The sequence below is a fragment of the Danio rerio genome, chromosome 4 (assembly GCF_052040795.2).
Source record: "Danio rerio strain M-AB ecotype USA chromosome 4, GRCz13ab, whole genome shotgun sequence".
Lineage (NCBI taxonomy): Eukaryota > Metazoa > Chordata > Actinopteri > Cypriniformes > Danionidae > Danio > Danio rerio.
In genome coordinates, this window is record NC_141024.2 from 57216431 (window position 1) to 57232846 (window position 16416).

General features: G+C 36.4%; 3 protein-coding genes across 4 annotated transcripts in view; 2 read left to right on the forward strand and 1 right to left on the reverse strand.

Annotated features, from left to right (window-relative positions):
• zgc:113135 overlaps nt 1-16416 on the forward strand; it is a 1020739-nt gene that overhangs the window by 665398 nt on the left and 338925 nt on the right. The gene's annotated exons all lie outside the window — the stretch shown is intronic.
• Nucleotides 1-16416, reverse strand: part of LOC101886882 (gastrula zinc finger protein XlCGF57.1-like) — a 513813-nt gene that overhangs the window by 468492 nt on the left and 28905 nt on the right. The gene's annotated exons all lie outside the window — the stretch shown is intronic.
• Nucleotides 1-16416, forward strand: part of LOC110437840 (NACHT, LRR and PYD domains-containing protein 3-like) — a 41744-nt gene that overhangs the window by 20196 nt on the left and 5132 nt on the right. The window contains exons 10-11 of one of the 2 annotated variants that reach the window (XM_087248450.2): nt 293-466; nt 852-1025. In XM_087248450.2, the coding sequence (XP_087104576.1) occupies nt 293-466; nt 852-1025 (348 nt within the window). The remainder of the gene's footprint in view (nt 1-292; nt 467-851; nt 1026-16416) is intronic. The other variant, XM_088650116.1, reaches the window with a different exon arrangement.

The following is a 16416-nucleotide window of genomic DNA, read 5'->3' on the forward strand; positions in this document are numbered from 1 at the left end:
GAGCAGGTTTGACAGGCTCTGATCATTTGCATTTTACAGGTTCATAAATATATAAAGTCTCGTGGTCCTCTAATCTGAACTCAAATTTAGCAGTTTTCTCACATTTCAAAGTATTCAAGATTATATTAGATGACATTTAATATTCAGTTTTATTAAATAACAATAGTCAATAATTCTAACTGACACAAATTCCAATAGTTTTGTCATATTATTAACCTTATAGTTTGATTTTTTACATCTGATGAATGACTGAAATCACACTGTTAATGTAATCTGTGTTCTTCTTTCTCAGATTGGTCATGTGTTATCTCACTGTTCAGTGCTGTGAGAGTTTGTCTTCAGCTCTACAATCCTCAAACTGTGTGCTGAGAGAGCTGGACCTGAGTATCAATGACCTGCAGGATTCAGGAGTGAAGCTTCTCTCTGATGGACTGAAGAGTCAACACTGTAAACTGGACACACTGAGGTAAATGATTCTCCACTCAACAACATTAAAAGTGTTTTGATTGAGATGGAAATGTCCAGATAAATTTAAGAGCATTAGTGGAGAAACTGCAAACTGCTGCTTTTCAAATGAAAATTGCTCTTTTTCTTAATCAGTACAGGAAATCAGTGTATTTTAATGATTATTTTATTTAATTACCTCTAAATCTTTATTTATATTTGATATTTTTAATGATGACATTAGATGAAATTTAATATTCAGTTTTATTAAATAATAATTGTCAATAATTCTAATTGACACAAATTCTAATAGTTTTATCATATTATTAACCTCATAGTTTGTTTTTTTACATCTGATGAATGACTAAAATCCCACTGTTAATGTAATCTGTGTTCTTCTTTCTCAGATTGGTCATGTGTAATCTCACTGTTCAGTGCTGTGAGAGTTTGTCTTCAGCTCTACAATCCTCAAACTGTGTGCTGAGAGAGCTGGACGTGAGTAACAATGACCTGCAGGATTCAGGAGTGAAGCTTCTCTCTGATGGACTGAAGAGTCAACACTGTAAACTGGACACACTGAGGTAAATGATTCTCCACTCAACAGATACAGTTTCATATTGGGTTACCTGATGTGGAGCCCCATTCAGTGGATTGACAGAAGAAAAAAACAAAACATTTACAGGGTTGTGATTTTAATCATAGCTTTAATAATGTATGTTTATCTATAAATATATTTAATAGCTTTACTTAGTCTATTATGAAATGTTGCACTTTCAGAGCTTCTCTTTTTCCAATATACCCAAATGTGACTTAAAGTTAAAGGAATCAGTTTATTTTAAGGATCTTTTTAATGAATTACCTCTGAATTATTTATTCATATTTTATATTTTTATATTTATATCTGTTGTGTCCTGGTGAAGTTTAGACATGCTCTGCTGTTTGTTCAGTTTGCCGTTTCTTCTAAACATATAAAAGTCTCACGACACTCTTAATATTATCTAAACCAGTGGTCCACAACCTTTTTCTAACTGCGGACCGGTCAACGTGAATCCACTGTGTACTTATATGGAACTTTATTAGCACATTGCTCCAACATTTCAATGCTATTATAACATTAGGAAGTAATAACTTTATTAACACATTGCTCCAACAATATAACATATTATAACATCAGTAACGCTAAATCAATGGGAGCCCTGAGCTTGTTTCTTTGCACAGAGATGGTCTATAGAAGGAAGATTGCCGGAAAGAGCGTGTGCACGTCTAGAACGTGCTGACGTGAGACGTCTGCTTTAGCCAATCAGAACAGTCAGATGCATTCCCGTCCGCGCGGTTTATGAGAATAAAAGTCTTTGAATATTTTTCCAGACACATTTAGCTGCTAGAAATTAGTTGCATAACGTTTATATGTTCACTTTAATGCCAACCGTATAAATAATTATCGATAAGATGCTTATGATAAGCCGTTGTTTGTTTACCTTCAAGCTTTGCATGTGCCTGTGAAACAGCCGGTGGGTGCCAGCACACACACATACAGTATCATGTACATCTCGACATGCGAAAGTGTTTCTCAAACTCCTTTAACAGCGAAGACTGGTGATCGTGCACTAGGCTTGGGCGGTATCCAAATTTTGAGGCCGTCAAACCGCCTCCATATTTTACCCTGGTATCCGGTATTACCGGCGTAATAAAAAAATTATGACGTAAGGCTCAGACAGCGTCACCAAACTGTTGGCTTGAGCCTAAACCATTCAGAAACTGAATACCTTCTATGCGATTTTAGGCTCGCAGAGAGAGAGAGAGAGACTTTGACTTTTAACAACTCTTTAATTACAACAGTTCAAAAACTGTATCAGTTTAAAAACAATTACAGCTTATTACAAAAACATGTAAATACACACAAAAAATGATAATCAAAAATAAAACAATAACACAAATAATAATAAAACAATGATAAAAAACTAATACCACCAAGTTTACAGCAATATATCACAACCTCCTTCTTCATTAGGTTGACATAAAATGTTTTCAACACCCCATACAAGAAAGAAAGAATCAACATCATTCACCAATTCATAATATTTATACTCCATTACTAGCCTGCTTTTTACCAAAATTCTGAACAAGTCCAAAGGATCAGTATTGCTGTCTAACAGTATTTTATTTTTTCTTGTCAACCATACTGCCAGTTTTGCCTTAGCTAATAGAAAATTTGTTAAAACATTTTTTTTCTTATTTAAAGCATTGTATTTTGGTCCAAAGATAAAAAGACTATTAGTAAAAATGAAACCAAATTTCTGACACAAGTCTCTCAACATGTCAAACTATCTAAAAAGCCTTGAACATCCAATAAATAGGTGAGCCATTGTTTCTGAAAGGCCACAAAATATACATTCATCTCCTTGTGCCGGATTTAGATGATTCTTATAACGATTTGTTGCCAATATCCAATGAGAGATCCGCCATTGTAAATCTCCGCTTCTTTTTTCAATTGGTACTTTATATAATGACCTCCAACATCCTTTTGGAGTGGTACCAATTTCAACAAAATTTCCCCATTTGGTTTCTGGAATTTCTCTCAAAGATTTTAAATTTAAAAATTTAACACACAGACAATAGAAAGACTTTTTAGATATTTCATCAAAGAAACCAAGTTGCGGTGTTTTAAATGAAAGTAATCTAGTATCATCCTCCTGCCAATCTTCTAAATTTACTTTTACACTAATCCTGGGAAATGCAGTCTTAGTTACTTCTGTTTGCAATGGCACTACAGGAAACAATTTTTGAACCTCATATAACAATTTTTCAATAAACCTAACAGAGTGAACATTGATTTTCACAGCAAGTTTTTCTGCAGAAATCCAACTATCCTGTATTCTTAAATGACAGATTTTGCATATTCCTGCTTGAATTAATCTTGTAGAACAAGCCTTTGATTTCAAAATCTCAACCAATAAAGGATTATAAACTAATGGTTCCTCAAGTACCCATTCTTGTGTTACTTCGGTCAGTTCTCTTTTAACTATAAATATTTGCCATGCATTTAGAACTGATGTATAAAAAGAAGAAAGCCCATTAAAATCAATATCTTTCAAATTCATTAAAAAAAGGTGTCTGTTCAAATTCATCCGTCCCACTCTATTTAATAAGGTGCAAGCAATAGCAGTCCAGTTTAGAGACTTTTGATAAAGGAGTTTTTGTGCAGTCTGCAATCTGAAAGCAGCTACTTTGGACTTAATGTCCATGAGGCCTTGACCACCCTCATTTAATTGTAGAAACAATATTGTCTCTTTTAGCCAATGGTTTCCATTCCAGAAAAAAATCTATGAACACTTTGAATTGCTCTAATCTATGAACACTATGAATTTCTCTAATAAAACCATCTGGTGGATTTAACACAATTAATTTATGCCATAGAACAGATGCAGCAAGGTTATTTATAACCAGTACTCTACCCCAATACGAAAGTTGTGGTAAAATCCAATTCCATTTTGATAATCTATTACACACTTTTTCTTTAACATTTTCACAATTATTTCTTTGATACGATTCGGATCCCAAAAAAATACCTAAATACTTAAAACCATGTTTTTTCCATTTTCCATTTTCAGGAATAACAGGTAACCTCATTGTACTTTTTTCATTGCACCAAAAAGCCTCTGTTTTAATCCAATTTAACTTTGCAGATGAAGCCCTCTCAAATAAAGAGCAGTGGTGGGAGTAACGAATTACAACTACTCACGTTACTGTAATTAAGTACATTTTTGGTGTAATTGTACTTTCATGAGTAGAATTTTAAGCCTGTAATTTTACTTGTACTTGAGTACAAATTAAGCTGAGTAATCTACTTCGTTACTTTTATAATCACAATTCGTTACAGAGTACTGTCAATAAATTAATATTTCAGCCACGCACTGACCAGCATTTCGGTAGCCAATAAAAAAAGCTGATCTTAACGGACCAATGAAAAGCCTGGTATATTATTTGAACCGAAAAACAAGTTCAGGCTACTGCAGATTTACGTGACCGTCATCATACAGTCACAAAGTTATCAATTGACATATGGAGATTTAAGACAGAAGAAATGAGGAAGAAATAGCAGAGGATGAATGCATGGCCACACCCGGAGGAGCTGTTCACCTACAGGTACATAGGGAAGAAAGAGGACAGATGTGCTGATGTGAATAGCTATGTTATCATCTAAAATGCTTATTAAATATATGCCCAAAACTGGAATATCGCATAAAAGACTGCAAATAAAGCAGCGTTTCTGTCCATCAAGTCAAAGAGAACAAAATTGCCACCTTCTGATTAACTGGCGACAAATATCAAAAGTAAAAACAGAATTAGCATCAGTAGGAGCAGCTGCATGAATAAATTATCTTCATTTACTAAGTGACTTGCGCATCAGAAGTCAATCCTGCACGCAGTGAACGCGCGCTGGCGTTTGAAGGCGCGAAACACGGAGTGCAGAAACTCTTGACAATTCTGGAGGTCATTATTAATATAATATAATACTGAAATGGTTGAGGTGGTTTAGAATGACCAAAACAACACTTTAGATGTTTTACAATGTGCTTAGCCTGCTGGTTTGTCCATTCACACACATTTTCAAAATATATGCGCATTATAGCGTTTCCATCAACCGTTTTTATGTGCATATCCAAAAAGCGCAAAAATAAGTGGATGAAACCTGCCCTCGGCTGTGCCATCCGGCTTACAGGGTTTCCGTGGGGTCTTAAAATGTCTAAAATATAAACATCTAAATTTTAGGCCTTAAAAAGTCTCAAATTCGCTGTTCTAGATCTGAAATATGTTTGCACATGTCTTATTTTTCCGATGTACATTGTAACGCTACTTCTAATGCTCATTTAAATAATTTTTTTTGTTGTTGCTTTGTTTCGTGGTGGTGTAGTTCTTTATTTCACTAGTCCTATTGTAATTTGCAGTATTAAAACTACAAATAAGCCCAGCATGCAATAGCTCAGTGCGCGCGGCGAATGTGACGTCATCGCCGTGTTTGCGGAGGTTCACTTTGGATGCGCGCGACATGATTTCGGGTGAACAGTTCGCGCGGCGCCGCGCTTGATTTGAGTTAAATTTGAATCACTTTGAAGAGATTTTGTCTGTAACAGTACGACTGTATGCGTGGACAAAGAGATAACCAGATGACCGATAATTCTTGGCTAGAAATTGCAACAGCCATGGAAAGGAAGTGTTTTGTTAAAGTTTGGAAAAACCTGGGGGATAAGTTTGTTACAACAAAAAAGAGGCCATGGCAAAAGTGGAGACCCAGGTGGTTTTAAGATTACAGAATATGTTTTTCCACCATTTATAGGTTTTACACTGATGGATCATTTTGAAGTTAAAGCAATGTAACAAAAATTAAGTAACAAATTAAGTATTTGATAACTGGAAAATAATATATGAACCCATCAGCTTACAGTATACTGAAGCCCAATTTCTAGGCTTTATTGGTGATGATGGACAGGATTGTTGGACCATTATTGCCTTTTCAGCTCATTAGTAGAGGACAGAAACTAGCCAGACAATAATGTGTCAATTGTTGAGTGGGCAAAAAAAAAAATTTTTTGCTATTATTCTTGCCAGAATAAAAAAAATAATAATTGTAGAGTAACCCATGTTCTGTTGTCATTGATATTTAAGTTTAACAGGTAGAACTGTCCGTGATATAAACAAAAGTGAGTGATGCATCAAACTTTGATTTAAAAAATCTTGAAAAGTTATAAAACTTTATAATCATTCATTAATTTTCTTTTCGGCTTAGTTCCTTTATTAATCTGGGGTCGCCACAGCGGAATGAACCGCCAATTTATCCCGCATATGTTTTACACAGCGGATGCCCTTCCAGCTGCAACCCGTTCTCATTTACAACAACAGACAATTTAGCTTACCTAATTCACCTAAAATGCATGTGTTTGGACTGTGGGGAAAACCGGAGCATCTTGAGCAAACCCATGCAAACACGGGGAGAACATGCAAACTCCACACAGAAATGCCAACTGACCCTGCCAAGGCTTGAACCAGCGACCTTTTTGCCTTGAGTCGAGAGCGCTACCCACTGCCCCACCCCGTCACCCAACTTTGTAATCATAATAAATTATAAAAATAATGAAAAATTATTATTTTTAAAATCTTGAACAATATTAAAGATATGACGTAGTCTTAAAAAGTCTTAAATTTGACATTATGATATCTGCAGAAACCCTTTTTTTTTTACAAGACTTCAGTCTATAATCTGAAAAAAAAAAAAAACATTATGGTAAGAAGACAACTTAATTTGTGTGATATTTAATTTATTAATAATATGTTTAGGCACTAGGCAGTGTTGTTCTGTGGTTTCTGACGGTTCAGTTCGCGAATTAGGTAATTAACAAAGTTTCTCCATAATTTGCAAGTGTTTTTTTTATATATTAAATCATCTATTGATCGTACAGATAAAAGAGGCATTATTTGAAATGATAAACAGTCGTGCATTTGTGCATATTCCTGTTATCTTTATACTCAAAATAGCAAAACATTGTTTTTGTAAAATAATCATGGTGCGCAGTGGGTATTGCTATCGCCTCAAAGCAAAAAGTTTGTTGGTTGAAGCCCTGGCTGAGTCAGTTGGTGTTTCTGTGTGGAGTTTGCATGTTTTCCCCATGTTGGCGTGGGTTTCCTTTATAGGTGCTCTATAATTATAATCTATAATTAATGCTGTTTACACAGTTTTAAAAGTGTTTTTAGCATCTTTAAACGTGTTATGTAAAATGTGTTTTACTGCCTGGATCTTGTCTGGCTCCGCATTTATGGATAATTCCACCAATACCGCCAAGCTAAAAAAGTAATTTGTAATTTTGTAATTTGAGTAGTTTTTACGAAGAGTAATTTGTACTTTTACTTGAGTACTTTTTAACACCAGTACTTTTACTTGTAATTGAGTACAATTTCAGCAATGTAACAGTACTTGTAATTGAGTACAATTTTTTTGTACTCTTACCACCACTGATAAAGAGATGCTGTTTTTAACAACATCAACATCTTTTTGATTTTTTACTAAAACAGCAATGTCATCTGCATAAGCTATTACTTTAACTGAATTGCATATATCATCAAGTTTAAAATCAGACAAATTTTCTCTTAATAAACACAGTAATGGTTCTACTGCCAAAGCATAAAGCTGGCCTGATAAAGGGCATCCTTGTCTTATGCCTTTAAGTACTCTTACTGGTTTACTTAAGCTACCATCTATTTTTAAAACACATGAAGCATTTGTGTATAAAAGTTTGATCCAAGAAATAAAAACATTTCCAAAACCAAAAGCTCTCATAGTTTCAAATAAAAAACCATGGTCCACTCTATCGAATGCTTTCTCTTGATCTAAAAACAAAAAAACAACATTCACATCATTTAGTTTAGAATAATCTAAAATATCTCTTACCATGAAAATGTTGTCATAAATTGTTCTATCTGGGATACAATAGGATTGATCTGGGTGTATTAAATCACCAAGTACAGTCTTTAACCTATTAGCCAACACTTTGGCCATTAACTTATAATCAGTAGTTAAAACAGACACAGGCCTCCAGTTTTTAAGATCACTTAAATCCCCCTTTTTTGGCAAAAGTGTTAAGACAGCTCTTTGACAACTTGTAGGAAGACTTTTTTCTTTAAAACATTCTTGAATCACTTCATAAAAATCATTTCCAATAATATTCCACATAGACTTGTAAAAATCAATAGACAGTCCATCAATTCCCGGGGCTCGACTCGTCTTCATCTGTTTTACTGCATCCATTAATTCTTGATATGGTATAGCACTGTCCAAAAACTTGCGCTGTGTTTCAGTAAGAGTAGGGATTTTTTCCATTATTTGTGACATGCACTCAATATTAGTTTCTTCCTTCTTGTACAAGTCTGAATAAAAATCCACTGCAATCTTTCTCATTTTTTCTGGATCAAAAGTCTTTAGTCCTTCAGGGGTCTTTAAACAATACATTTCATTTTGTTTTTTTGACACTTTTTCTAAATTAAAAAAATAAGAAGTAGGAGCATCCATCTCGTGCAATGACATAAACCGAGATCTTATCAAAGCACCTTTGGCCCGCACTTGCAATAATGATTTTAAATCTTGATTTTTTTTTACTTAAAATGACTGCTGAAGATGAATCAGAATGCTGTATCATGCCAGACGTAATATGACAGATTTCATGCTCTATTTCCGAAATTTTTTGTTTTATTTTTCTTGTTGAAAACCATGTATATTGTTGACAGAAAATTTTTATTTGAATCTTTCCTAACTCCCACCATTGTAATAAATTTTTAAAATCTTTTTTCTCCACTCCACTCCTCCCAAAATAATTTAAATTTTTCATAAAACTTTCAATAAAGGGCTTTTCAATAAAGCAGTATTCAATTTCCAATAAGGGCTTTTAAAATTAGATTGTGTTAAAACAATACTGACTGTAATTAAATTATGGAAAAAGGGAAAAATATTGCATCCACTTACTCTGTTTTTATCACTACACTTTACATAAAACCGATCAAGTCTTGCTACACTAATCATTCCCAGATTTATTTTAGTCCATGTATAGTGTTTTATTTTCGCATTTTGGTGTCGCCACACATCTACCAAATCATTCTGAATTATGAAACTTTTTAAAAAAGATGTCGATGCAGGATGTGGTTCTTGATTGTTTCTATCTAAAAGAAAATTAAGAGTGCAATTCCAATCTCCTCCCACAATTAGAAATCCTTCCAAAGTATAATTATTTAAAAAATCTTTTAATTTCTTAAATACTGCTAATTTTTCTGAGCATTTATTGGGAGCATAGATATTTATAAATTCGAAGAGTTGATTGTTTACTTTAGCTTTTACCAACATAATACGTCCTTTCTCTATTTCTACTTCTGATATAATATTTCTATTTAAGTACTTTGAAAACAAAATAGCTACCTCTGCGCTGATATTTGTACCATGACTAAAAACAGTTTTACCTTCCCACCATAACTTAATCTCAGATTCATTCTTTTGATCACTATGAGTTTCTTGTAAAAAAGTTACATGTGTTTCTTTAAGTTTAAGAAATTCAACAAGTAAAGCTCTTTTACTCCCATCCCTCATCCCATTTATGTTTAATGATCCTACTTTAAGAATCTGCATTGCAGGGAAGATAGAAAGGGAAAACAGGAAATAACAGGTAAGTAAAACAAAATTAAAAATAGATCCCTCTCCCATGTGATTTACTTTTTTCGTTTTGACACTCTTCCCTGTTCTTCTTGAGCTTTGCGTAACGTTGTTACAAACTTACTCAATCGGAAACGTTTTTGCTTTGAAAGTACCTCATAGCCCACATTCTTCTGAGCAATCAGCACCGATTTTATAAATTTATTGCCATCGGGAAAGTGCTTAACTATGTCAGTCTTTTTCCCTTTAGTTGAATCTAAAAAAGCATTCAATTCTTCTACCGAATACACATCATCCAACGACTGACTACACTTAATTTTTCGAAAACTCTGAACAGTTATCATCGCAGTCCTCCATATTTTCATCACTATTTTCATTCTCTGCAATCACCTCCGACTCTAAACATCTCTCTTTTAAAACAACATTGCCACCAACACCATCATTTTCCTTATCAACAGCCGTATTTTCCTTCAAAACAGACGGGCTTACAGCATTATCACCAGCACTCAGAGTTGAAGTAAACGCACATCACATGTTTTAGAACCATGTTTTTGCACCCAAACGGAACCATTTTGACAGAACCCGCAAACTTACCAAAACGATTCAATTTCTTAAGAATTTGCTCATTGGGAATGAATGGAGGCACGTTTGAGATTGTTACTTTAGTAGCCGGTGTACGCAAGGGCACTACTTGTACTAGCGTGTCGTTAACAACAATTCCGTTTTCCACGAGATCATTAACGTGTTTCTCATCTTTAAGAAACACTACCACAGCCTTATTCATTCTTGAGGCAGATACTATATTTTCGTGCTCAACTATTTCTCCCATTGTCAAAAGCACTTCTTCAACCGTAAAAACTTGGTCCGAATAAACTTTGCATCCATTCTTGATAGAGAAACCAGGTGTTCCCTCTCCGGAGAGAAACGCCATGGTTTCCCTTATCATAGAGGGGATCGCTGGTATTAGTTTAAACCAAAACAAAAGAAAAAAGGATAAGGGGGGGGGGGGGGGGGGGGAAAAAAAAGAAAACAAAAAAGATTAAGCCTGAAACCAGTTCAGCGTGTTGCTCTCACACCCCACACCACTCTTTCACCTCGTGCAGAGAGAGAGAGAGAGAGAGAGCACCTCTCTCTCTCTCTCTCTTACACAAACACACACATCTCTCCCGCGACTTATTCAGAAATTTACTCCCACACCGTAAGAAATCTGGCCGGCTCCCGCGGTACTGCAGCGGGAATGCAGAGAGCTGTAATCGGGCCATAAAAATTATACCCGATAGGTCCCGAGTCCGACTCGTACATTTTGATTGACAGCTTTATAAAGCCCGAGCCCTTACAGCTCTAATGCATTCTTTCAAGAATGAGTCATTTATATGTTTTAACAGCATTTATTCGTAACAAACGTAGACTATAGGTCACTTGAAAGTTGGAACAAAGAAATAAAATAAGTCCTCTGTAACATCGTAACATCTCAGCACTCTATAGGTTTACATGCACTTAGCCTTTAAATTGGCCAACACACCAATGAAAAGAAATCTTGCTTAACAAATCAAATAAACTCTAAATGATGACGGGTATTTTGGCAGTAACTAAATTGAAGCTGAATATTAAAAGAATAATGCCACCATTAGTCTGTATACTCTGTCTACATTATGATTATATGGTTTAATTAATATTTATTTATAATTTAAAACCCTTTACTCACCAAGATTAGGCTACGTGTGTTTGTGGAGGAACATTATTAAATCCACTGGCTTTAGCGCAGTCTTGCGCTCATGTGCGTCCAGCAGCACTGAACACCGTTTCACTGCTACTGCTACAGGCCAAGATGCAGAGTTCTGATCTGGCTGATTTTGCAAGTTTTGGGTAGGATTGTTTATTCATCTTATACCAGTCAGGAACATCCATTTAATTTTCCATGACAGTAGTTTCAGGGTAGCGAGTGGCCTCGTCATTTTACCTGTCAGCTTGCGGTTTAGGGCTCTACCGTAATACGCAGTGTATGCGCGACCGCGAAATACCTGCGGCTGGAATAACCACTCTTTCTGACTGGCTTGACCGCCGTCAAAATTCTCTTTTTTTACTACTTCTTCATCATTTGTTTCACCTTTGCAGGGATGGATTTTAATGCAAAGATTTGGATTTTTTCGGGTCTCGCCGGGTTCTTGCAAAGATCTTCAGCTCTAATGCAGACCTCTCGTTCATATTAACCACGTCTCCCTTCTGTTCAGTCTACACTGCCAAACTGCAGGACACTTTGGAGCGCCACTCGTCACGTCACGTCTCCTCTCCCTCTCTCCCCCTCCCTCTCACCCTCTCCCCCTCCCTCTTCCTCTATCTCTCTCCTCCACACTGTCCCTTGATGACAACCACACACACGTTTTTTAGGCATTAAATAAAGGATATTTAATACTTTATGACGGTATAACGGTATTGAAACTGACACCGTTGCTATTTTTAGATCCCGCAGTATACCATAATACCGTAATATCGCCCAAGCCTATCGTGCAGCAGCTTGGTGAGTGAGGGCGCAGGCTCAGTCTCACACAAAATCCGCGCTAATGTTTGAAACGCGTCCGATATGCCTCTGTTCACGCGCTGTCCCCACAAATCCAGTTTAAATGCAGCTTCTTTATCTGCCAACTTAAAGATAATTCATTCTTGTTCAGCCCGGTACTGATTGATCCACGCACCAGCACCCGCCTGGGGGTTGAAGACCACTGATCTAAACCACTACAATAATATGAAGACACACTATAAGCATGTATTCAGCAGTTTACTGTAAGAGACCTGGTGAACTGATGTATTTACTACACATGCATCTGAAAATAACCCTGATTACTCATTCACATGAAGCAATATATTGACTGAAGATCTTCTGTCAGAAAGGCTGAATGTGAAATAGAGTCAGCGCTCATGATTATTGATCAGGTATTTCTTAGCTGACAGAATAAAAGTCCCCTAATGCTCCATCAGTGTGAATGTGACTGTCAGGCTGGTGAAAGAGACATTAAGAGAGTGGGTTTGTGTTTGTTTTAGTTTATTCACATCATCGTCCACAATATAATATACAAATGAAGATCAGGTCATGTTCTGTTGCTCTTTATACAGTAAAGTTTGATCTACAAGCTGAAGTTTGTGACTGTCAGGGCTGTAGTACTCGAGTCCAGACTCAAGACGTTTCTTTCTATAGTCTAGGACTCGCTAATATTCAGACATGAACTTGGTCCAGCAATAGCCATTGATTGAGTGTGTTTGTCTGGAAAACAGGAAACATCACTGTTAAATCCACCGTGAGTCTAGAATGGGCACTGACACTCTCGTGTGATACGCTTCCCTGCTGAAAAATCCAGTTTGAACCAGCCTAGCCTGGTTGGCTGTTTTTAGCTGTTTGACCAGGCTGGTTTTAGAGGGGTTTTGGCCATTTCCAGCCTGGTTTAAGCTGGACATAGCTGGTTTTGGCTGGGCTCCCAGCCTGGCTAGGCTGGTTAAGCTAGTTTTAGCTGGATTTAGCTGGTCATTTTCCTGCCTGACCAGCTAAGACCAGGCTGGAAATGGCCAAAACCCCTCTAAAACCAGCCTGGTCAACCAGCTAAAACCAGCCAACCAGCCTAGGCTGGTTCAAGCTGAATTTTTCAGTAGGGTTGTCTGTCCATATGAGTACCCTTGTCACTCAGACACATGTGGGACACCGCTCTATTTCTTAAGACTCCTGGCGACTAAAGCTAAACTAATAGAGCTGATGTTTAGCTGAGAGCTAGCTAACGTTAACTGCTAGCATGTTCCACCCTAAACATAAGAGTTAGCATTCGCACTGGTTAGAAAGCATTGAAAATGATATAATATAATGTATGTCTGATATCTGCAAATTTAGGGAGCATCTTTAAAGTCTGGACACCTGATTAGGGCTGGGCGATGTGGATTTGAGTAGATCAGGTTAGATTAGATTAGATAATCCACATTATTGGGGAAAGATAATCTAGTGAAGTGATCAAGTAAATGTCGGCCCAGTCTGTAAGTGTAGATGGTCTAGTAATAACACGACACTTCCCTTTAGATTGTAGATGAATGCATATGCTAAAGCTTTATTTCATGTGTCAGTCGCTTCATCTCACCCACAGGAACAGGCTGACAGACACCTAGAATGACTTTAACACACAAATAAACCAAACAAATCTGCAGTCATGTGAAGGAGAGATCGGGCCTTTTGCTCATGAGTATAATCTGAGGTTTAGACCCCCTCACATGCTTTGGAGAGGAATGTGTGAGTGAAAGAGAAAGCGGATGGCCAATCATGAGCTGCGGCCTCAACACATTACACACTTATTCCTCTTCAGAGATTGTGTGTGTGTGTGTGTGTGTGTGTGTGTGTGTGTGTGTGTGTGTGTGTGTGTGTGTGTGTGTGTGTGTGTGTGTGCGAGTGTGTGTGCGAGTGTGTGTGCGTGTGCGTGTGCGTGTGTGTGTGTGTGAGTGTGTCTCATGACAGATGTGAGGGGAGAGACGAGATTATCAGATATCAGGATATCTTCAAAGGCGATTATTAATAAATATTGTCTGACATCACCCAGCTCTACACCTGATTACACATTTCAGATCTCTGTAACATTTGAGTAAATGTCTTACATTCATACAACCAGCTGTAATCCTGAATCTAGGTGTTGATCATCTATAAAACACACTTTTATCTATTAAATGTTTTAAAATCAAATATAAAATCACATTAAGATGCTACATTATTGATGTGCACAAACGAATGCACAATTAACAGCTCAAAAGAGTGTAAAGAGGACGATCACTCATTGTCATTGATGATTTTAGCACACATCAACACTGTAAAAGGTGTGTATGATCTCTGACACTAGATGAACACTGCTCAGCTGGGTTTAGAGGTTTGCTATTCTCTTCATTCTCTGCTGAAGTGTGAATGTGAAAGTGAAATGTCAGATGTAACTTCACTTTAACTTTATAAATGTCCACAGATGTTTGTTATCTGCTGAAAATGATCTGTTGGTTTATTATCCTGCATTTATTCAGTGGATTCTTCAATAAGTAATGCGTTTAAGAATGGGAAAATGTTTATAGGAGTTAATCTGGAAAACAACAGTATGATTTATTTTTTTGTCCGCCTTTAATACCCTAAAATTATCCTACAGTGTTACTTTGCTCATCATTATTGATCATTACTAGGGGTGTAACGATATTAAAACCGAACCGAAATATTGCGATACACCAACCACGATACATCGCGATACTCTCGTGGCGTACCGCGGTACCCTCACGCTCCCTGCTGCCCATTGTTGAGGTTGACCTCACTTGTTATTAGTTTTAGTAATGATGAGGTTTTTGTTTTATTATATTATATTATATTCTAAATTTAGTATTTTAGTGCATGTCATGTGACTTGATTCAGCATCACAATCGTTACTACTGGACCCAGGATGGCTGCTTCACATGGTACTGAGATTGCAGATCCCCCAGACACATTTAAGTCATCTGTGTGGAAACACTTTGGTTTTCCAGTGAAGTATAGGAATGGAATTTGTGTCTTAGACAAAGTGCACGCCTATCTTAACTGTTTCACGAAACTTACTTATAAGGAAAAACATTTAAAAAGTGTGGAAATTTTACAATGTGAGGGTGTAAGCAACAGAACTGCCAACAAACGGGATTTAATGTGAAAAAGTGAAACCAGAATAATGCCCAAATATACAAAAAATAGAAATATTTACACTAATAAAAATAATATAATAAAGTAGAAAATTCAAACAAAGTATCAAACAAAAATGAGTTAAACTCGAACAGGGGGATGATAGTGAAGCCAAACAAAAGAAAGAAATATACCAAAACAATTCTAACTCATGAATAACAACTCTTACCTCCCTAAAACTGATGAAAAGAAAAAAAAAGGTCTTCAGCGCCGTGCGCTGCATTCTTCCCTATTCTGAACTGTAGAATGAAATAAAAACAAAGATGACCTTCACCTCTTACCTGATGTCTTTAACAATACATTTTCTACGTGTTTGCAAAATGGAAATCGTACGACATCTTCCTTAACCACCTTACACTGAGAAAAGTGTGAACTTAAGGAGATATTGCTCAATATTGTCAGGAAGGAGTGGAGTCAAAAAATAACATACAAATCAATTGAAATAAAAATGTACAAACCTCACAAAATTTCTCAAAGTGGGCAAAAGTAATGCAAAATAATTTTGCACAAACGAAAGTTAAGCAAATTAAAATCATAATCATGTCAGAAAAATACACGAAAAACAAGATCAAAGGAAAAAGCGCTCTCTCCCGCTCTTCCTGACATGCTTTTTATATTCTCGCACTACGTCGCCAAATGATGATAGATCGGTCTACTGATGGATCAGCTGTCATGAAGGCGGACCTACAAAAATGACCGGCATCGGCTGTCGTGAAGGCGGACCTACATAAATGACCGGCATGGATGGAGTGGAAGAGAGAGAGAGATCGGGAGGCAAACATACAGCCGGTTACAACCCTAACATTCGTTTCAGACACAACCGCAATGTATTTTTCTGGTGAATATGTCATGTAAAAAAACTTTACAAACACAGTATATGTGAATTTTTTTTTCATTAATTTAAACGGAAACCTATCTATCTAAATGAAACCATATAATCAAAAATGAGCGTCTGTGTCTGCACAGAGATCAAGCCTCTCATCGGAGAATGTGGATATTATGGTGTTTTTGAAGAAGATCTTTCACTAGTCTACACTGCAGTTATTTATTTATTTTTAGTTTACTTAGTTAAGAT